General features: G+C 50.1%; 9 protein-coding genes across 9 annotated transcripts; 2 read left to right on the forward strand and 7 right to left on the reverse strand.

Annotated features, from left to right (window-relative positions):
• Positions 1–304: 304 nt before the first annotated feature.
• Positions 305–3,839, reverse strand: ASPVEDRAFT_39861 (vacuolar protein sorting-associated protein 35). The gene is made up of 5 exons (XM_040812023.1): positions 3,452–3,839; positions 2,709–3,346; positions 1,688–2,655; positions 1,086–1,634; positions 305–1,033 (listed from the first exon to the last, which is right to left on the reverse strand). The coding sequence occupies exons 1-5, from the start codon at positions 3,586–3,588 to the stop codon at positions 716–718; spliced, it is 2,610 nt and encodes an 869-aa protein (XP_040666162.1). The 5' UTR covers positions 3,589–3,839; the 3' UTR covers positions 305–715.
• Positions 3,840–4,305: 466 nt separating this feature from the next.
• Positions 4,306–5,415, reverse strand: ASPVEDRAFT_27133 (uncharacterized protein; the record flags this gene model as incomplete). The annotated part of the gene is made up of 1 exon (XM_040809983.1): positions 4,306–5,415. One exon carries the CDS (start codon positions 5,413–5,415, stop codon positions 4,306–4,308), a length of 1,110 nt encoding a protein of 369 aa, XP_040666163.1.
• Positions 5,416–6,703: 1,288 nt separating this feature from the next.
• ASPVEDRAFT_51594 (transcription factor TFIIIC subunit TFC6) lies at positions 6,704–9,046 on the reverse strand (the record flags this gene model as incomplete). The annotated part of the gene is made up of 2 exons (XM_040814498.1): positions 6,704–7,569; positions 7,621–9,046. The coding sequence occupies 2 exons, from the start codon at positions 9,044–9,046 to the stop codon at positions 6,704–6,706; spliced, it is 2,292 nt and encodes a 763-aa protein (XP_040666164.1).
• Positions 9,047–9,651: 605 nt separating this feature from the next.
• Positions 9,652–10,688, forward strand: ASPVEDRAFT_128077 (uncharacterized protein; the record flags this gene model as incomplete). The annotated part of the gene is made up of 2 exons (XM_040806514.1): positions 9,652–9,687; positions 9,738–10,688. The coding sequence occupies 2 exons, from the start codon at positions 9,652–9,654 to the stop codon at positions 10,686–10,688; spliced, it is 987 nt and encodes a 328-aa protein (XP_040666165.1).
• A 209-nt stretch (positions 10,689–10,897) lies between these two features.
• Positions 10,898–11,721, reverse strand: ASPVEDRAFT_51596 (dolichyl-phosphate beta-D-mannosyltransferase; the record flags this gene model as incomplete). The annotated part of the gene is made up of 2 exons (XM_040814500.1): positions 10,898–11,531; positions 11,618–11,721. The coding sequence occupies 2 exons, from the start codon at positions 11,719–11,721 to the stop codon at positions 10,898–10,900; spliced, it is 738 nt and encodes a 245-aa protein (XP_040666166.1).
• A 205-nt stretch (positions 11,722–11,926) lies between these two features.
• On the reverse strand, positions 11,927–12,692 carry ASPVEDRAFT_39866 (uncharacterized protein). Its single transcript, XM_040812024.1, has 2 exons — positions 12,439–12,692; positions 11,927–12,384 (listed from the first exon to the last, which is right to left on the reverse strand). The coding sequence occupies exons 1-2, from the start codon at positions 12,614–12,616 to the stop codon at positions 12,065–12,067; spliced, it is 498 nt and encodes a 165-aa protein (XP_040666167.1). The 5' UTR covers positions 12,617–12,692; the 3' UTR covers positions 11,927–12,064.
• A 723-nt stretch (positions 12,693–13,415) lies between these two features.
• Positions 13,416–15,491, reverse strand: ASPVEDRAFT_129149 (uncharacterized protein; the record flags this gene model as incomplete). Its single annotated transcript, XM_040806611.1, has 1 exon — positions 13,416–15,491. The coding sequence occupies one exon, from the start codon at positions 15,489–15,491 to the stop codon at positions 13,416–13,418; it is 2,076 nt and encodes a 691-aa protein (XP_040666168.1).
• Positions 15,492–17,126: 1,635 nt separating this feature from the next.
• Positions 17,127–18,660, reverse strand: ASPVEDRAFT_884593 (uncharacterized protein; the record flags this gene model as incomplete). Its single annotated transcript, XM_040818328.1, has 2 exons — positions 17,127–18,489; positions 18,548–18,660. The coding sequence occupies 2 exons, from the start codon at positions 18,658–18,660 to the stop codon at positions 17,463–17,465; spliced, it is 1,140 nt and encodes a 379-aa protein (XP_040666169.1). The 3' UTR covers positions 17,127–17,462.
• Positions 18,661–18,957: 297 nt separating this feature from the next.
• Positions 18,958–21,399, forward strand: ASPVEDRAFT_51599 (SWAP/Surp domain-containing protein; the record flags this gene model as incomplete). Its single annotated transcript, XM_040814501.1, has 1 exon — positions 18,958–21,399. One exon carries the CDS (start codon positions 18,958–18,960, stop codon positions 21,397–21,399), a length of 2,442 nt encoding a protein of 813 aa, XP_040666170.1.
• Positions 21,400–21,510: the final 111 nt, after the last annotated feature.

Below are 21,510 nucleotides of genomic sequence, written 5' to 3' on the forward strand. Positions count from 1 at the left end.
CTTCGGGCCAGCTTAATGCAGGCGCAGCCCCCTTCTCGCCCTAGGCAAGTAGGGAGGTACGCCACCAGTTGCCCCTTCCCAGTGTTGTACGCATCTCATTCTGCAAGGCAAGTGCAACCCACCGCGCCGGGGTAGCACTGTTGCCCCTTCCTGATTTGAATGGGCACCCCATCGCGCCTTCCTAAAATTAGGCTCTAGGACATTCCCTAGTCCCCATATTTATATGGAAGGTACGACGGAGCGCCCCGGGTCCAGCTGGCGCTGTTCCTGCCTACATTGGGTGGAACGGTAGCAATAGAGCTAGAGGCCTCGATCTTGACTCTTGAATTTATTATAATGCGGTGTTTGATATTGATTTGACATTGACATTCACGCTGGCTAGGAAGTAAATGAATGAGGCAGTGGGAATGATGAGGGCCTCAATCGAATAGGATGATACATCCACCTGTGGTAGTATATTCAATAAGATCTAGGTCTCTACTGAGGAAGATGAGATGAAAGAATAAGTATCTGAAAGGCTCACGCTCGTATGGGAAGAGAGAGAAAAGGCTTGGCGACGAAAGGGAAAGGGAATCTCTTACATACATACATACAAACAACAAGGCAAACAAAACAGTAGTGTAAACTTCCAATAGCAGGATGATAAGTACGCCCAAGGAAGCTCTACAAAGTTGAAAGAATATAGAATCAACGTCTCAATAGGATCTTGGGTAGGCTAAGACCTGGCTTCTGTGACAACGCCCTCAAACTCTCTCGTGCGAATATAATCCAGCGTACGATAGAAATGTTTCTTGGGGTTCTCGAGCGCAGGATTGGGATCATCCTGGTCCGTCTGGAGATTTGAGTGGATGAGTTCGATCAGGCCGTTTAGGTACTTTATTGTCACGCTTTCGTTTTGCTGATCGAAGTAGTATACGTAGCGGTTGAGAATTTCGACGAAAAGCTCCACGGAAACAGCGGTGTCCATGCAGGCATCTGCCACGCGGAGGGCACGTTGAAGACATTCAAGAACGCGTTTGCCGTCGCGGTAAAGCTGAGGATCCCATCAGTTAGCGCATTGGGGTGATTAAGGGAAAGTAACGTACATCCTTGGGGTCTTCTTCGCCTCTTTGTGGGTTCTCGATAACCCACCACAGGTGGCTAGCTAGGTATACCGCGCGACATTGGTCAGGTTTCTTGAGGAGCTTGCTACCGTGAAGGGCAGCCTTAGTGATAAGGGTATCGTAGTTTTCTCTGGAGAAGCCCCTGCTACCATGGAGAGCTCCAGCAATAATGCAGACGGCTTGGAACTGAGCTCGGGAGTCGCTAATTGAATCTTCGTAGATGGTAAAGGCCTGAGCGAAGAATTCGTAGCTGAATTCTTCAAAGCCAGTCTGATCGGCTACCTCGCCGCACATTACGAAGAGGCGCAACGCTAGCTCAGCACACCCAGGATTAACACGCTGATACAGGTTGTTGACGCATTGATGCATGAATCGGTAGAGTGTGGATGATTGTGACTGCCAGTTGTCATCGTAATGCTCGCGGGATTTGATTTTCCGTGCCAGACGGATAGAGGAGCTAATTATGGCGGGGAATGTGTATCGGATCCTCTCGTTGCCGTCTAGGTATGATTTGCGGGTAGCTTGAAGGAGCTAGACGGGGATTAGCCAGAAGTTCATTAAACAATTGATGGATGGCGAACTACCTTGAGCTGAGTGTCGTTGTCTGGCGCCTGCAACAAGTGAACTATCCTTGCCAACCATCCTTGCTCCTCGATTGTTTCGTCTGATTCGCCTCGTCGCTGTGATCCAGGGTAGCCTCCGCCTTGCTGTACGCCTTCCTTTATTAATACCCTGAGAGCCTGTAGTACGCGGTCCAGATTCTCAGTAGAGGTAATAAGTGTATGGTTCCTAAGGAGGCTCCGGGAGATTTCGCCCGCGACAGACCGTCGTGTAGGGTAGGGCTGATTTGACAAGAGAGGGAGGTAATGAGGAAGAGCCAAGGCTGTGAAAATCGAAATGTATGAGCGGAGTGGTGCATTAAGAAGGTGTAAGATGTTTTGTTGAGTCGGTGCGGCGTGTAGATCTGCGTGATCAGCATATTCGGCCGTTTCTTTAGTAGCAAAGTGAAGAACTTGATCAACGTATTCTAACTGCTCAGGGTATGTGTTGAGGGCAAGGTTGACAAGTGAAACGAGTAGCGCCATAGTATCTTGAATGGGAAGGCCGCGTGACTTGATAATGCTGACCACCTGTTCATAGAAGATGTCATACAGCTTGACATCTTGGGGCTCGCTAGGCTTCTTGTCGTCATTGCCCCCGTTTGTTGCTGGTTCTTCGGTCGATTGAGCGCCTTGTTCTGTCTCATTCTGTGTCTGCTCAACGCCATTCTCGGTAGCAGCTGCGGGGGCATCCTCCTTCGGTTTTTCCTTCTTGGTTTCTTCGGACACCTTAAGGTTCTCAAGGAGCTTTGCAACGGCATCCTCTTCTTTTTGCTTCTTTGTATCCGGATCGGTAGAAGTCTCACCCTCGCGGGCCGCATATGACGATAAGCGGTCCATAAGTCCTATAATGATCTTCTTCAAATCGACATGGGGATTCAGGCGCGCAATGGCTGAAAGCAATAAATCGAGCGTATGAAGGTGGAACTCATCCGGGAACACTTTCGTAATAACTACAATCACCGTGTCAGTACTTCGCAGAGCCCCACTCCGTTAGGCTCCTCACCTTCAAGTAGATATTCCTGCGCCAAAACATCCCGACATTGAACAACCTGCTCCAACAGGGCTTGCAGAATTCCCGACTTGTAGGTTTCCAGATCCACCAGCTGGCTAAGGCGAACAACATTGCTACCCACCAGCAGCTCCAGTTCACGGCGCTCTTGCATCCTCTTCTCCCGCTCCCGCGAAGGTCCCTGGTGTTGAAGTCTAACCCATAGCTTATTCATTTCCACGAAATTGGTAAGGACAAAGTTGATCGAGTCCTGTAGGTTTCCCTCGGGGCCGTCCCCAGTTCCCGACGGCAGGTAGTCCCTCGCCTGGCCGGAGAGGTAGTACCTCAGAAATAGCCCGCGGATCGGGTGTTGTACACCTCGACTCATCTCCATCATATCCTTCATGATCTCCTTAACTGGTGCATCCTCCACAGACATATACACCGTGCCCACTGTAATCATGAGGTAAAGTCGGGGGATAATGTTTCCCGCATATTGAACCAATTCGTACAGATCGGCGAGGTGGTTGACCGGGTGGTTCTCTTTCAGGTAGACGGAGAGGTGGCGCAAAGCATCGAAGACAGCCATGTACAGTTCGTAGTACTGCTTGGGGCCTAAACTGGGCGTTCGAAGCTCAGAGACCAATGTCGACCTAAAGAGAAATATCACAATATTAGATTTATTCCATGCTGCACAGAATGCGAACGGGATCGGCTTATCGCGACACATCCCGCTGCTGCCTGAAGCTCGAACTCACCCGCATTTGAGCGCATCCATAAGCTTCCCCGGGGTCTCCAGGCATTTCCGCATCATGCCCGATTGCTGGCGCACCACCCCCAATGCCTCCTCCAAGAGACGGCTCTGGTCTTCCGAAGGCGCTACCGAGGTGGCCATCGTGTTTATCTACTCTAGTATGGTGCGAGAGGGGATCTGGACTCAAGAGCGGAGGTAGAAACGACTTAGGTTAGGCGGTAAACAGCTGGCTGAGCAAAGGGGGAGGGGCGAAGCGATGACGGAGTCGAAGAAGGGAGAAACTCTGTAGAGGGGGGAAACTCGACAACTTTCAGTTTCCATAGACAGAAGGAGAAGGGTGATTCATCAATTAGTGAGAAGTTGGAATGGAGCGTTGGCGGAGTGGAACTGTCATAATGCCGTTGACTTGGAGGCGGACGGACATGCGACCAGCAGTACGTAATGTATCGCTGCGGGTTCCTTACGATAATTACCCCCGCTGACCGCATTTTACTAGCAGCTCCTGGTATTTCCAGTACAACCAAGTTTATTCAGTCTATAAAACAACTCTGGTCTATTTAAGAACAAAAGCAGGCAGAGAACACAAGCCAATTTATTCAAAATCCCGAAAACACCTGATATGCGTCCCATCAACAAGTAAAACCATCGGCTCAGTCTCATAAATATCATATCATACCCGACCATTAAATACGTCATCTTCTTCACTCGTCATAAAAATGGAAGCTACCAGTGTAGCTGTTGAAATCGTAGAAACGACAATAGAGAAATCGTGCATATAATCCGTAAATAATTTCTTCAAACCCTCAGTTTTGGTGAGCAGCTCACGAGGGAGAAGCATCGTCCCAGGCCCTTGACATCTTAAGCACCTAGCTGAGCGTAAGCCAAGGCAGCGTCCCCATCATGGGCTCGTCGGTGAACGTTCATGGAATTTCCCAGGGCACGTGCGAGTCTGTCCATGGCTGTGAACCCAGAAGGAACTGCCGTCTCACTGGGAACTAAAGAGACAGAAGAGCTGCTGACGGGTAAGGTGCTGGTGCTCTCCAAGGCGCGTGCAAGCTTAAAGCCAGAAGGGGCAGCAGTCGTAGTTGCGTAGGCGGAAGAGCTGCTAGCCGGGTATGTGCTGGAAGTTTCCCAGGCGCGCGCAAACAAGGAGGCAGAAGAACTGGAAGCAGGGTATGTAGTCTCAAAGCCGCGCGCAATGTAGGCAGGGACAGGAGTCGCAGTTGCGTAGGCAGAAGAGCTAGCCGGAGATGAAGTGCCCTCCAAGTTGCGCGCATATAAGCTAGAAGAGCTGCTGGCTGGGTAGGAGCTACTCTCCAAAGCCCGCGCATATAGGTTGCTAGAGGCTGATGTAGGGTACGCAGAAGAGCTGACCGGGGATGAGGTACTCTCCCAGTTGCGCGCATATAAGGTACCAGTGGGATACGCTGAGGAGCTGGCTGGCGATGAAGTGCTTTCCCAGTTGCGCGCATACAGGAAGCTTGAAGAGCTGCTCACCGGGGATGAAGTGCTCTCCCAGTTGCGTGCATATAANGTACCAGTGGGATACGCTGAGGAGCTGGCTGGCGATGAAGTGCTTTCCCAGTTGCGCGCATACAGGAAGCTTGAAGAGCTGCTCACCGGGGATGAAGTGCTCTCCCAGTTGCGCGCAAACAAGCTAGGTGCTGATGTTGGGTACGCAGAAGAGCTACTGCCCCATGGTACCGAGGAGGTAGGCGAGTAAGTGGGGGTTTGAGGCACAGAAACAGTCACAGTCTGCGGAGGAGCACCCGGAGCAGTCACGGTTTCGATGACCGTTTCTGCAGGCTGGGGAGCGCCCGGAGCACCTCCAACGTTCACAACATCGTAATCTGCACTTCGACGCTGGTATGTAGAGGGCTGGGCTGTGGCAGATGAAGACCGACGAGCCAGAGGAAAGGCGTTGGATGTGAGAGCAAGGGACAAGTAGATAAGAGTTGAGGTATGCATGGCGTGGAGGTGGGAAATGTATGCCCAACGGTATATTACGATATCTTCAATTAAAACAAAGAGAAGAGGAAAAAGGAAAGGAAATCAAGAGAAATATCGTTTGGCTCGGCAAAGCTTGTAATTCAGAAGCAGTGATGAGAGGAAAGTTGATTGAGGATGGAATCAACGAAGATGGCGCCGGCTTAAGAACCCTGAGTGGGATTAACCCATGGGCTGGAAAACCCTCAAGGTCGAAAAAAAAACGTGGATCTGCTCTTGCATAGTGATCAGCGACTTAGGCCCATCAGATCGAAGCATAATGGCAGCTGGCGCGTCCCAGGTGGTCTAGGTGACAGCTATGCCGAGTATACAGGAGGCTGGGTCAACCTCGTCCAAGCCAGACAGCCGACCAGCCACAGCCTTTTTTTTTTGATAGACACGGGATAGATCGCAGCGGCACGCAATTGTTTCATCATGATGTATTGATTGAGAAGAATAGAATCCTGATTCCGTTTCCCTCTGATTCTCATGCCCAAAAATTTTGGACCCTGTAGACATGTGCCCCTGTTGTGTTTCCACAGGCAGACGGTTTCTGGTAGGCCCTGCCGTGGCTGTGCGCTCAACTGTGGCGTCAACTGTCAGCACACAGGTGTACCCACTGCATCGCCATGCAGAAAACAGTGCATCACATCATAACATGTGAGATGCCAAAGCCATCTATTCTTAGCTTACTCGTCTGCCTACATTTTCTGCTGGACACGCAATGCCGTGCAATACTAAAACTTATACGCAGAGTCTATCGCGCATTGAACTTGGCCTATCTTACCCGCCCACTAGGAGTAGACAGGTAGTATTGATACAAACAGAAGACTTGTTCATATTATAATTGTCGCTGTAATATTTTGCAAGTTTCAATGTGGTGGATGGTGAATAGCTATTGTTTCAAAGAGTCATTGATGTGTTCATTGAAGACTCAGATGTCTGTCGAGGCGTCTGATCACATAGAGGCCTTCTGCTTAGTAGATTTTGACAACACCACGGTGAACCGGTAGCTTTCGAGCCAATAGTCAACTATTCTTAGAATTAAGGCTTTCGTGTTTGTTGTGGTGTATCGACGTCCGATCGCCTTGAACTAGAAAGCTCAATACTCATCGCTTCCCTGATCGGCATTCAATTGCTTTCAGTCATGCAGGGTAAACAGAGCATACGTAACATCTGGTCGCCATGTCCACGAAGCCTTTCCAGACCGTCATACTCAGGGTGCATAATATTGAAAACTGGCCAAGAATCAGACATGATGACGATGGAGCTACAATGCGAGATCTTCAACCCGAAGCAGTCCACATCCTAACCCGGCCGCCGCCCATCCCGCGCATGACTGATTGGGGTTCCACGACAGTGCCGTGACGTGCGTTTCTTCCTCGTAGATGGTAACTATCATAGTCGAATTGATCATCTTGCGATCTCCCGTCATGTTGCGCAATAAGCTAATACTCTCGGCACGATACCCGTCATAGAACCGACTCGTCCCGGAACTACTCGATTCGTTTCCCCGTACCCAAGTATGCGAAAACCACGTCTGTTGCCATTGCTTTTCCTTGGAATGCAGCAGCCTTCGTAATGGGTTTGTCGCAATCACCGACCCCCCAGTAGAGCCAAAAAGCACGCTCGGATGCCATGAGCTGCATGTCGCCAAAGCAGAGAGCGTGCTCGGCAACCTAGCGACGGCCAACGTAGCGAAGAAACGTCGCAGGGTTAGCATGCGTACGAAATCGTTTTCGTCACTGGAAAGGAATGATTGTAGCAATGGCGAATAAGTCAAATGCGGTGAACCCACTCTCATGCGGGTTGTCTCGACCGCATCCTTCTCATGGTCGGCAATTGACCATAGTCGTGTCTCTCCATCCATCGACGTGGTGGACACGAGATGTGCGTGAGTGGGATAGGCCGATGAGATGTTGAGTACATAGGTAGAGTGAATAGGGTGGTAAAAGTAAGGTAGAGGGTCAGCGTGAAAAGCTTCAGTTTGAGGTTGGATGAATGGCGATGCAATGCTCCAAATAGCAACAAATCCGTTGGCGCAGCCCACTGCAATATCGCTGGAGGACAGCCATACTACACATGTGCATACTGTAGACGATGGTTTCGCCTCGAATACAGGCGCGGCAATTTTGTCTGCGAAAGTTAGCGTTATGGTCCTCAATATGTTCGCCAACTCAAACTTACAGAACTCGGTCTTGTTGGAGTCGCTATTGACTTTCACGTCAATGACCCGGACGTAGCCGTCACTCCAGACACCGGCAAGAAGCCCTACACTCTTTAAACCACCTTTTTCGTCTTCCTCTCGCGGCTCCCGCGGAATAGAGCACCAGGCTATACGCCTCAAGTCACCCCATTCGGCGCCCAGAATCAGACGTAAACTAGGCTCCACGTTCATATCAAGGGTTTTTGTGGTTTCGCCGGCCTTGTCAGCTTTGAAACTCCAAAGTTGTAAAGCGCAAGGGTAAGGAGCCGACGGCCGAAATGCTGGGCCCGCGGAGTCTTTCAAAGGATCTGGATAGTTTTGCTTCTGTTCATTCGAGATTGGGGCAACGACGGCCAAATACTGATCAAGGCCACTCTGGTTTGGTGCCCATGCCGCGCACTGAATCCGCTGGCCGATATTGATAATCCAGCCTTGACGCTTTTTCTTCTTGGATCGCGCCCCGTCTGTTTCAGTTTGGCCCTTATTCCGACTTTTGACCTCTCCCCACGCATCCCCAAAATTTAGAGTATCATACTGACCCAGATTGAATTCCAGTTGATTGTCAGTAGGTCCCATTAGCACAGTATGCTTCCCTGGCTTCGGTGCAGGAAAATAAGTCTGACGAGCCTCAGTTTCCGTGGTCTGCTCAAGCCGCTGGCGTTTCCTAAATCGTTCCCCGGGACCATCGCCATAATACCAATCCCATGAACTCGTTCTCTCTCTTTGTATATTCTCCGGTTCAACTCCAAAGGTCGATCCATACTTGTAATCTTGCAAAGTACCTGCTTCATCCAGTGACACTCGAGTCGGGAATGTAGAGTCCGTACCCCTAGCCCACCGTTCCCTCGTATACAAAATAGCGAGGAGATCCCTTTCATCCAGACCAAATGTCACTTGCAGATGGATAGATTTCCCAACATGCTCAAGCGGATTCCACGTCCCACGGGAATGAGTCTCATCCCCGGTAAGGGCAATAGTCCCATCCGATTGCCGGTTCTTGGCTGCTCTTGGTTGATCGAGCTTCGTTTGCTTCTGGCGACCGCGTCGACGACGGCCCTTTTTCTCTTCTCCATCTGCCGCCCTTGCTCCTGCTGCTGCTGGTGGTGCTGGTGAGAAGACCGGCTCGTCCATTTCATCTTCTCCCTCGTCATTTTCAGCCAGGGCATCTTCGCCGTCAAAGTCATCATCGACTTCTTCATCATCCTCCTCCGCCTCCAGCTCGTTTCCTTGGAATTCTTCGTCGGATTCATCATTTTCATTCCCGCGCACAGGCTGCTTGCCCTTATTCCGCGGTGCCTTGCTTGTTTCCTCGGTGGAGTTTGAATCCGATTCCTCGCCAGCAAGGGGGTCAATTGTATAGGTCTTTCGGACGCCAGACAGGCGACCGGATCTACGAGCTGAGGGCATCTTTGTGTCTCTGCAGCTCTTTAGGGTGTTTCACCAGAAGCTCTCGCGTTAGCATTTCTGCTGGCGGCTGATTTGTTTGGGAAAGAGCTCTTTTGTTAGAAGCTCAATTTCGGTACAGCATATTTATTGGATCCTAATTTGGATAGGACAATATGCTCGAGAATCAAACCCTTCGATTTGAAGAGGAAAGAATGAAGAATGAAGCGATGAGCTCGCGGGACCTCATCGAAACCATAGCTCCCGACCAGGCTTAGTGGATATCTTGGCGTTTTATTCTGTATTGTAACGGTATTCAAATACCACTTGCACCAGAAACAACGGCCTAGAGCCGTATTTGTGTATAGCATCATTTTTACTTGACATCAACCCGTTTGTATAGCTCCAGGCTTCAACTGGAAAAGGATAGAATAAACCGATTGCGTCATCTCCAGCCCGATACTAGTGCTGTCCAGTTACCTCTATTGTGGGCTGCATCTATTAATCAAAGTGCCCACTATTTTTACCCCGCCAACAGCTTCAGTCAGCTTAAAACTCGCCTCAACAGCACAAGCTACTCACTATAGTACTGGTAGTACTATATAGAGACGCTTCCACTTTTTTTCAAGATGGCCGCATCATATCCTGGTATCCTACACAATTATGTATGTTCCTCTTGATCAGCAAAGTAAATCATGACGCTAACCCATGGCAGGCTCCGCGCTTGGTAGCTTTTGAATTCGGCTCTCCAAGCACCCCCAAGCCACACAGTCTCCTCTTCATTGGCGGTCTCACGGACGGCCTCTACACAGTTCCATACGTCCAGGAAATTGCAAAGGCCTTGGAGCCCACAGAATGGTCCATTTACCATCTCCATCTCTCTTCTTCCTACAGCGGCTGGGGAATCGGTAGTCTCGACCGAGACGTCGAAGAGATCGGCCAATGTGTCGAGTATGTCCGTAACCTGAAAAAGAACTCCACTGCGAATGGTACCGCTGGCAAGGTCGTCATCATGGGCCATTCAACAGGGAGCCAGGATGTCCTGCACTACGTGTACTCAGAGAATCCACTCCCACGCAATCCCGACGCTGATGGTGTACAAGGCCTCACCCGTCCGGTTGTTGATGGGGCGATCATGCAGGCACCCGTATCTGATCGGGAAGCGATACTGCAGACCGCAAAGGAGAGCTCAGAAGCCCGGGAGGCATATGATACACTGGTGAAATTTGCACACGAGCAACCAGCTCGTACGCTTTGCCCTCTGGATCTCACAGGACTGGTTGGGTTGGAACCTTCTACACCAGTTAATGTGAGGAGATTTTGGAGCCTCGCGAGCCCTGAAAGCCCTGCAAAACCGTCGGAAGATGACCTTTTTAGCACGGATATAACGGATGAAAGGCTTGGTGAAACATTTGGGCGGGTTGCGACACGGGGCCTGTTACGGGGTACTCTTGTTGCACTCTACTCCGGAAACGACGAGTACGCGCCAAATGGGGTCGATAAGGAGGCTTTGATGGCGCGATGGAAGCGAGCAACCGATGCTGGAGGGGTTAAGAAGTGGGACGATGAGGCTAGTGGAATCATTCCTGGAGCGAGTCACAATGTCCGAGACGAAGGACAGGCATGGTTGATCGAGCATGTGCTGAACTACTTGAATCGGGTTTGAGAATCGAACGGTCTAAGTCCCTCGGCCAATAATTTAACCAACGAGTGGAACAATAATCAATTATCAGACGGATATAAGAAACCTGACATTAATATACAAGACATAGGAAAGTACCCTGGTGCGGTAGTCATCACGGACGCATGTAAAATGGAATAGACAGGGAGAGAACAACCGAAACGACGACAATAGAAGGGAAGGGGTAAACAAAATCAAACCCTCAGCCAAAGGTTGAAAACTCCCTTAAGATACTCCACGATTTCGGAGCCTCCGAGTTTACTCTCTCCGTACAACCGGTCAACGAAGGTAATCGGGCACTCAGCAACCTTGAATCCCATCGCCTTAGCCCTAACCATCATCTCCATTTGGAAACTGTATCCTTTGCTCTGCGTGCTGTGGATCACCTTGTCCAGCACGTTCTTCTTGTACAACCGGAAACTGCCCGTCAAATCGCTAACACCTGGCATGAGCATCACGTCCGCGATCAAGTTCGCTGTCCGCGACGTGAACTTCCGGAATAGGTCCCATCCGTACACACCACCCTTGATGTTATCGCGGGAAGCGTAGCGCGTGCCGGTGACAATATCGGCGTCTGTCTCCTTTTGAATGCGAACCATCTCGGGGATGAACTTGGGGTGATGGCTGAAGTCGGCGTCCATGATTATAACGAAGTTTCCGGTGGCAAACTGCAGGCCGTGGACGTATGCAGTTCCAAGACCAAGCTTACCAGCGCGAGGCTTGAGGACGATGTGTTCGGCGCCCCAGACCTTTTGGAGCTGTTTGGCGATCTCGAGGGTGCCATCGGGGGAGCCGTCGTCGACGATGATGACCTCCCAATCTAGGTTGCTGTTTAATTATCTGTTAGCTTTCAAGAACATTCGCTTTCTGCAATGCTTTTTTAATCGGTCGTGGGTGTAAGGGTGTCCGCTCACTTCTCTCGAAATGTCCGCTCCAGGAGCCAGCATATGATAGGGAGGTTCCTCCGCTCATTGTAAGTAGGGAGGATGACGGAGTACTTGTTGCCCTTGGGAGCCATATTTAATGCTGGGGTTGAGATTGCACAGTAAAATGAACTTGCGACAAGATAAAATTGCAGAACCAGAAGATGAGGCTGCTCGAGAGCTTCAAGTCGGGGGGCAGCTCAGGAACAAACACGCGGGAGATCCGCCGCGGTCGCTAACGAGCGACTTGTGCTAATCTGGCCCGAAAGCGGCCTCGACCTGAACTATACACCACAACAGCTTTACTCCTATTCATATTCTCATTCACCGAAGTATTTTATTCAATACATAAAGAATATCGTGGATTTTAATATCCCGACCACGCATCTAAAATCACACACTTAACAGCCTTGGAAATATCCACCAATTACTAGGTGCCTAGTAACCTTCTTGCCCATCTAACTTCCCCCAAAACCCCTTTTCGACCTTTCCCTCATCCTTAATCCGATTGTAAGGCTTGTCGAACCGCTTATCGATGTCTTCATTGTGTCTTTTTACATCCTCAGGAACGTTAGGCTTCATGTTCCCTTCCTTGTCAACATTCGCCGACTGATGGCCATCCGTGATCGTCGGCTTAGCGTTGTTGGATGGCCTCGTATTGATATCTTCTTCTTCCTCACCGGTCGGCGACTCAGACTGCTTGTATGATGGCTGTGACTTGGAGTTGTTCTCGCTGGTGACGTTGGGTGGTGGTGGTCCTGTAAGTAGGCAATCAGTACGGTTGCGGAGTGGGTGGCAAAGTGGTGACATACCTGGATGCTCTATGTCACGGGTAGGTCTGTTTCTATCGTCTTCAGGTTTAGTTTCGCCATTGCCGTAGGAGCTATGGCTGTTCAGTCGCTGTTGGGTTTGGCCTTGGAGGAAGACGGGCAATCGCGTTGTAGGCTTGGTGGCTCGAAGTGAGCGACTGGTGCGGAGGAGCGAGTTCATACTGAGTATTTGGAAATTTTGTATTTGGATTAAGAAAGCAAGTACAATCAGTTTTTTTAATGAGTTCAGAGCTGCAAGGTATGAATCTTTCTTCAATATATGGCGTCCATGCTGACGTGCTTAAGGGTTTGGCGACAAGCCTATGACGTTGCCAGCCGTCATATCTAATTTCCAGTTCAGACACTCCGTACGGCCGTGAGGGCAAAATAAGTCGCTAAGCAGGCTACTAGAACGAATCCGCTTGGGATTATCTTGGAGTATGCATAAGTAGTATATATATATACCTAAAATGGGACTGGAGTGGGGCATTATCCTCATGCCAATATACATCCCAAAAGACAACACTAACCATCGAGATAAGTGCAAAACCCTCAAATAGAACAAAGATCCAGGATCAAGTACAAAAACAGAAAAGACTGAACGACGGAATCCGAGGACCCGTATGCAACCATGACGATTCCATGAACGCCGTATGCGTGACCAGAGTATCAAAAACGAGAGTCAAGATCCAATCCAGACAATAGGGTGAAAACAAAACAAGTCATCAAACACTGGAATGACCAGAACAGGAGAGTAGTAGTCGAACAGGCAAGATACACGCCATCCTTGACGAGACAAAAAAAATGAGAAGAGGAAATCAAACCATCGCGCCGAGAAGTAAAACATATAGAACCGTACGAGAATAGGCTGTCGCTCATAGAAGCACCATTAAACCACCCCGATAACGCCGCCGCCACGATTTCAGCTGCCGTTTTTAAAATCGTCTTGAATCAAAAGGCTCAGATACCGAACCGCCATGCTAGTCGGTCAATGAAGCACAATAACATACACTCTGATATTGTACCTTTGCCGTATATGTTTGAGTTGCGCCTCCAGAGCCCTTGACCGTGGTTGTCGCCGTCGGTTCATTCACGCTGATTCCAATCGTATCGGTGGATACCGACTCAATCGAGCCGTCATCCAGGACTTTCATTTGCTGGCAATACGGTGATTGGGCCTCCGCGTTATCTCGCTTTTCGTCAATTTTAATCCTGCGATCATAATTTGGTAGTGGAGCATCAGATCGCTTTGACGGAGAATCCTGTGAGGAAGTTTTGGTGCTCGAGTCGTGATCAGACCGCCAGTCTCTGGTTGTCTGGTTGAGGTAAAGGAAAAATTCCATAGATGTGCCATTCCACCAACAGAACCACGGTCGGTCTCCAATGTCGCTTGAGCGTTTGCGATGATGTATGCCAGCGAGCACATCATTCTCTGAAACAGACCGCTTCGATACATCTGACGAGGAAAATGTATCTTCGGGGACCACCACTAACTTGTCAAAGAACGTGAAAAATGACAGAGCGGGTCCAAGACTGAGATCTGTTGTATCCATCACCAGGTCGAGCGACATCGAAGGTTGAGTGAAAAACGGCGCCTGTGCACCATACGTCAACGTTTTGGGTAACGGGTCGCTGTAGAAGTCGATTGTCCTGTCATCTTCATCGCCGCCAATTTTGATTGGGATAGGCTTCTGATTATAGCAACCCCATGACGGAGTTTGTTCCTGATCTTGAATACAAAACTTCGACTGATTTTTTGGTGCGGCGGGAATGGCAAAGGTGCCTAGACTGAGATCCGGCAGGCCGTGCGGTGGGGTGGACAGTGGAGTTGCATCTGTTCGAGGAGGGACCGTCGAAGTAACGACAGTTGGGGTTGCGGAAGAGGTCGCCTCTTCCGCAGCCTTTTTAGCGCCTAATATACCGCCAATGGCCCCTCCAATGCTTCCTCCAACAATCATGACAACAGATATTAAAACCAATGTCCAAACCGGCAGCCCGCAACATACTCTTTTTTTGCCCCTCCTCTTCAACTTTTCTTCAAAGGCCATAACTCCGGTTGGTGGTGGCTCGTCTGGTGCTCCACTCCCGCGTGCGGCCGGTTGATGATTTCCGGCAACTAGAGTTCCTGATGACACGTCCGATGTAGCAACATCTCGCTCGTTGTTACCAATGGTTTGATCCGCGAGGGCTGGGACTTCCGGGAGTACAACAGCCGTCGCTTCTAGTTTCGGGGAGGTCCCCTCGGGGTAACGAGAATAAGGTGGGAGTTGTTCAGTATACCCATCTGGTCCAATCAGATCACCAACGTCGTCGGCGGCACGATTGGGTGGTCTTTGGTATGCTTCTTGGAGGTGTCCTGGAAAGCCCAGAGGTATGACTGAGTCTTCCAAGCCTTCTTCGACCACAACATTCTGGGAATACATCGCGTAAGGATGTTGCGGGCCGTTTGACTCAGTCAAGGGCCCATCCACTGGACGAATAGTCGAAGTAGTGGCTACACTCGGTGAGCGACTAACGCCGACCTGCGGGTACATCGCGTACGGGTGACTGGGCCCTGTGGCTCCGGTGTAAGGACTAAGAGCACGAGGTGGTATCGAAAAGCGAGACGATGTGCTTTGACTGCGCTGGGCGGTCGAGGGCGCTGTTGAATTCGAATTGACCGAGTTGCGATACGATAGGTCAAACCCTTTCTGGGGCAGACTAGATCGATTAGCAGTATCATCTTCAAATGAAACCCGGGCTTCATCCCGAAACGGATTCTCTAGTAGTTCATCGCCGTCTGTGGATGTATTGTATGGCTTCTGGTGATGTGGTAGCGAGGATCGAAGGGTGTGAGATGAGGCGACGGATGAAATCGACAAACTTCGAGGCGTAAGGGTCGCTTGTTCCGAGTCTAAATGTTCCAAGGAGTACTCGTCTGAGAATACATTGGGGTTCGATGACCGGCCAGGGGTAGATGGGTGAGGCATTGAATCAGGGTCCTGAGACGGTCCCGATCGAGACCGAGAAGACTGCGAGAAGGAGCGAGAATGGTCGGAAGATAGACGCCCAGACATGGCGTTATACAGCCCTGACGGGCTCCCTAATCTGTTCGATCAATCTTACTGAATTATCGAGTCAGCCCGTCACCTGAAGTCGACTCGAGTTCGGACTGGCGTTGAGGGCAAAGGAGTGATCCGGAACGGGCGCGGAGGGGCTGGAGGACGAAAGAGCGAAGGGGCGACGACCCATGCGACGGAACAAATAGCGAGATCGGTTAGTTCGTGTAATAACGACTTATAAAGCTGGGGAGGTATGTTTGTGGAGGGTCGGGATGGTTGGTCGCCAGTGGTGGATGAAGAGGCAGATCTCTGATGGGAGGGAGAGAGAGGTTGAGAGGAAGAGAGGAGTGGCAGCCTGAGGAAGGAAGGCTTCCATTTCGGGATTAGTCGTTTTCGGCCTTGGCTGAGGGAATAATCATCGGAAGATGGATCTTGGTTTCTGCAATCCAAAAAAGCCCTTCCTTGGTTTCACTTTCGTACAGGGGACACTGGACTCAAACAGTTGGCCTCTTATTATTTTCCCTTCTACAAAAAATAAAAAAAAAGCCCACCCTCTATACTCGGCAGCCTAAGTCATGGACTCGGCGGTTGCCCACATTGGCCGATTATTCTTAGGAATAATGTTAGTTATGCGTGCTGCGCCTCAGTTCTCAACCCATCACGCCTGGAACGAATTATCCTCTCGTTCAATCTTCCCGGCCCTTCCTCGGCAGATGCGTCAAACTAGCATGCTTCTGAAGCGATTTGGAGGAGCGAACGGAAATAGAGGACAACCTATCATCGTGACGGCCATCTCGGAAAAATGTCACTAAACTTGGTCGCTCATCCGACTGTTCCCCGCTAGTCCTTGGCATCCCTAAGAAATGTGGATGTCAAAAGCAGGAAAACCTTGCAACCTCACAAATCGCCACACCATTGTTCGGAAGGGCCTTGATGTTTCTTCTTAGTGGATCATGGGTAAACAAATGCTGCTCAGGAACGAAATTTCATTCAACTCAAACAAAGGAGGCGAAGTCGTTGAATTCGGGTCTTGGTGGAACCAAAACAGGTCTTTACTTTGGAGCCCTGCAAGGCTGCAAATCCCTTAGGATACCGGGGGCGGATAATGCTATCAACGCTACATATCTGCCTGAACTCGGAAATGCCCCGTTGTGAGAGATGAGCCCTTGAAAGCTGGGGGGTGTCCCTCCGCATTCCAGGAGACTCATCATCGTCGTCATCAGATTGCAAGGAGGGCAATGAGGTCACTTGACCAGTGCCCAAATGTGCGACATCCGTTCTCAATCGAGTTCTTATGATCACTAATAACTGCATTCATCGCACAGACATTTGACTACCATACCTAGCGATATACTCGATTACACTTGCTTAAGGAGTATGATCCTCAGGGAATGTGTCATCTTTTAATTATCAGATGGCGCGTCAGTGTTTACTGATAACTGATACATTCATCATGGCAAAGGCCTCGTTTACGGTCACTTTTCCTTCTGTTTACATGGCGCAAAAGCCCAATTCAAGGACCATGGCATTGTTTCGGATCTTGTAACAACATGCATGCATGGATTGTCAGCATTGCCATTGTTGCACGGGTATTCTTCCTATAAATAAAAGTAGGTGCTAATGACCCGAACCCTTGATACCAAGGCTGAGGGAATATCGTTGACTTTCATTGACGAAGGCCTCGGTGAGCCATTTGGATAACTAGCGGCCGTTGTTGATTAGGATCGGCTTTTGTATAGCGTCGTGGGACGAGCACTTTATCCTTGCACGAAACAGTATAAGGATTCCAAAGTTCCATGAATCTCGCTCTTGTCATAATAGTAGACCCCGAGCATCCTGCTCATGATTTGCCTTTGATCATTAAGGATCTATTACCGGCGCATGGTAGTTATATTCTAGGGCAAGCAAGATGGCCTTAAACCTTGATATTACTGTAATCTGATCACCGAAAGGGACTTCAGTGACCCTCGCTGAGAGAAAACCTGGTCATGAATGTCTCTTCAGGGCCAGGATCTCCGACAGTTTCACAGCTCCTTTCTCTCCCCACCCTCCTATCCCGCTTTGGACAGAAGGTCTGACACGGACGTACCAAGCCCAAGCACGTCTATCCAGTTCGTCCACACTTAAAGCGGACGCCCATGATCGGCACACCAAATCAATGCATTGCAAAAGTTGGCTCAAGCAGTCCATCTTTTCTGCCTCGACCTGTACATTGCTCTTTTTTTTGGGCGGAATCTGATTTTCGGTGTCCCCACTAGGCTTCCTTACGAATGATCTCAACAGATATGAGCGTGCCGAGTGCGGAGTATGTATCGGGAGCGTCTTCTCCGAAGCAATGGCTGCATTAGAACGACTTGATTGCTCGCGTTTTAATGCTTCGGTGTCAATCCCCCAAAATGGTGGCGCAGACTCAGAGCCGCCCGGAGGATGTTGCCCTAGTATATCATCAGGTACAACCTCTCGATCCTGAGACCCCTGTGTAGACTGCGGTTGCCCCTCTCGAGGATCGTAATCCCACCTTTTCAGCACCTTGACATCCCTACCCAAAACCGTAATCACAGGTTGACCTTCGCCCCAGCCTTCCTGTTCTGCGGGTTGTCCACTCTCAAGGCCCAAACTAACAGCCTTTGAGCGGCTATTAGCGCTGACAACAGCCTGGGCCAGGCTGAGCCTACTTGATATCGGTTGCTCAGGCATTGTGTACTTCAAGACACAAACCGCAAAGGCAAGCACCAGCGGTGCCCTATTTGTGAGTAATACTATGTTTGAAAGCTCTGCTTCACTGGCAGACGAAATGGGAAGAGCCAGTGCCTTTTCAGTGGCGAATGGGGTTGTAGTATCAGCTTGCGACGAAGCTTTAGACTTTTTCTGAGGGGAGCCTTTTGTGCTTTCTGTCGGCGCAGCGCGCTTCTTGGATGTTCTCTTAGCAGCGTTAAGCACTTGCTTTGCGAGCTTGTCGTCTTTGAATATCTCCTGTAACGTCTTGAGCTCTCCCTTGGATATACTTTCGGCTCTGCCACAAAATTAGACTATACCTCAGATAATTCTGCTCGGACTTCTGTCATCCATACGTTGTGAGATCGGCTTTGATAAGATTGTTGGCTTTGCCCATTGCGGTCGCCAACGGCACTTTGGCATCTTGAGAAAGGAACCGGAGGAGTACCTGCACTTGAGGAGCAGCCATTTTGCCTTGTGTGTAATTCCTTATGATGATATTATGATGATATTGCAACCCTCGCGAAGATGAAATGCCTGTTTGTAAGTAGAAGATCAATGGAGTCCGCGCGGTACGCTAAGTCGGGAGTTTGCCTCAGGCAACAGCGATTTTCCGCCTCCGATCCAATGGAGTCCTCAATAGCTTGGTTTCCATTAACAACTCCTGCATCAAGTTACCTAATGTCTTGAGTCTTGACAACCAACACAATACCTTGAAGAGGATTTTGACAACATACTGGTCTGCTGCTTTTGCAGCCTCATTAACATGGCGGACGACTCCAAATCCAAGTCGACCCCAGACGTCTCGTCAAAGCTGTCCGGTCCAGCCAAGAAGTCGCTATTCGAACGCCAGAAAGCCGAAGCCGAAGCCAAACGTGCCCGCGAACGCGCCGAGACAGCCGCGGTATATGAGGACTTTGTCAAATCGTTCGAAGATGATTCGCCGGTTCCCGACCGCTCGACATTCGAGGGAAAGCAGACTAGAATTGGGAATAGGAACACTGGCTTTGGCGGAGGACCTGCAAAGCGGCATTTCACGAGCTCTGGTCCGCGCATGAGCGGCCCTGGGACTCTAGGTCCGGCTCCACCGTCAATTTCTCGCAAACGTACACACGAGGGGTTTCAATCATTACATCGGAATAGAGAGCCAACACAAGGGACACTGGGTTTTGATAATGGCGGTGGTGCGTCTACTGCGTCCGCCTTTCGTGCATCGGACGACGAGGATGAGGGTGCCGCGGATGCGAAAGAGGCTGAGAGGGCTGCAGCTAGACCAACGCTATATCTCGCGTCTCTGCCACCAGGAACATCCCAATCCGTGGTCAAGTCTCTAATACCTTCAGTGCTTAACGTTGACAACGTCAAATTTTTAAAACCCACAGGCCAATCTGTTACCATGCGGAAATCTGTATCAGCGATTGTGACTCTCGCCAGTGAATCTGCGGCCTCCGATATTGATAGTAGCGTTAGTGCTCTACAAAACCGGTATCTAGGATGGGGTTACTATTTATCTATTTCAAGGCATCTGTCATCTGCAGCGCTGGGTTCAACTGTTGCTGTCGGGCCCGCGTCCACAGGTTCTCTTCCCTTCGGCGCAAAGTCAATCACGCCGGAACTTGGAGGACGACTGAACCGCGCACCGCCTCCTGGTTTACATCGGGGTGGGTTTGCGCCTCCGAGCTCGTATGGTGCAACTCTTGGCGGTAGTGGTTCTACAATGCAGGTTGAGGTGAAGGCGCCGTCTGATTTGAAACAGTTAAGACTCATTCACAAGACCCTGGAGAACCTGTTGAACTACGGCCCTGAATTTGAGGCTCTGCTTATGAGTCGCCCAGAAATTCAAAGAGAGGAAAAGTGGGCTTGGCTCTGGGATGCAAGGAGCCCCGGCGGAGTATACTATCGATGGAAGTTATGGGACGTTATCACCAATGGCCGCTCTCAAAGCCAGCAAGGACGGTTACAAAAGTCTTTACCTATCTTCGAAGGCGGTGCCAACTGGTTATTTCCTGAAGCGAACCTTATGTTTGAGTATACTACTCGATTAGACGAGTTTGTGTCTGACGAGAACTATGATTCATCTGATGAGGACATGTCCGATGGGGAGGATGACCGACGGCAGCACGGTGGAGCACCTCCCATTGATGGAATCGGACCAGGCAATGAAGGACTAGGCCATATGAATCCGCTAAAAAAGGCGAAACTGGCTCACCTTCTTGCCCGACTTCCGACGACTCACGCAAAGCTACGCAAAGGTGATGTGGCGCGGGTCACTGCATTCGCCATTAAGCAAGCAGGCGCCGGGGCCGACGAGGTAGTAGAGATGATTGTGTCAAACATTATCGAACCTTACGCTTACACCGGAGCGAATCCTGACCGTGAATTGGAAAAGGGAATTGCCCGCAAGGAGCAGAATGGTGATGAGACTAATGCAGCCCCTACAGATGACACGGGGAAGGAGAATCTGGATACGTCTGCTGCTAAACTGGTCGGTCTTTACCTGATCTCCGATATCCTCTCTTCATCTGCTACCAGCGGTGTGCGCCATGCCTGGCGATACCGACAGCTGTTTGAATCAGCATTAAAATCATATCAAGTTTTTGAACATCTTGGGAGACTTGAAAAGGTGTTAGGCTGGGGACGACTGAGGGCAGAGAAGTGGAAACGCAGTATCGGCTCCCTTCTACATCTCTGGGAAGGGTGGTGCGTATTTCCGCAGTCGAGCCAGGAGCATTTCTTCCAAGTTTTCGAAAAGCCGCCGCTCACAGAGCAAGAGCAAAAAGAGGAGAAGGAGAAAGCAGAAGCCGAACGGGCTGCTGCTGCATTCTCTAAGAATAAGAGCCGCTGGAAGACCGTCGATGAGGAGTCATCCACTTCACACTTTGACGCAAGTCGTCCCACTGAGACGAAGCCCACCCAAATGGAAGTTGACCAGGCGGGTGCTGGAGATATGGATGTCGGCGGTGAACCGATGAGTGATATTGATGGCGAGCCAATGGAGGACAGCGATCTAGAAGACTTAGATGGAGACCTCCTCGCAGAGGATGAGGGAGACGAACAAGAAGGAAAGACACTTGGAGGAGTGGACAAACCTAAGGAACAGCAGGAGACTACTACAACTGAGAAACCACCAAATACGTCCACTGGGCCAGTGCGCAAACCACGGCCACGAGCAGAGGATATGTTTGCAGACTCGGACTCAGAAGGGTAGATCAACTGTTGACCTCTATATGGATGATTTATGTGCAATCTCAACCCATTTACGTAGCTACATGATTGCCTCGAGTCATTTGGGCGTTCTTCTCTGTAGTTCGTAATGCTT

Source organism: Aspergillus versicolor (assembly GCF_001890125.1).
Source record: "Aspergillus versicolor CBS 583.65 unplaced genomic scaffold ASPVEscaffold_3, whole genome shotgun sequence".
NCBI classification, from domain to species: Eukaryota; Fungi; Ascomycota; class Eurotiomycetes; order Eurotiales; family Aspergillaceae; genus Aspergillus; species Aspergillus versicolor.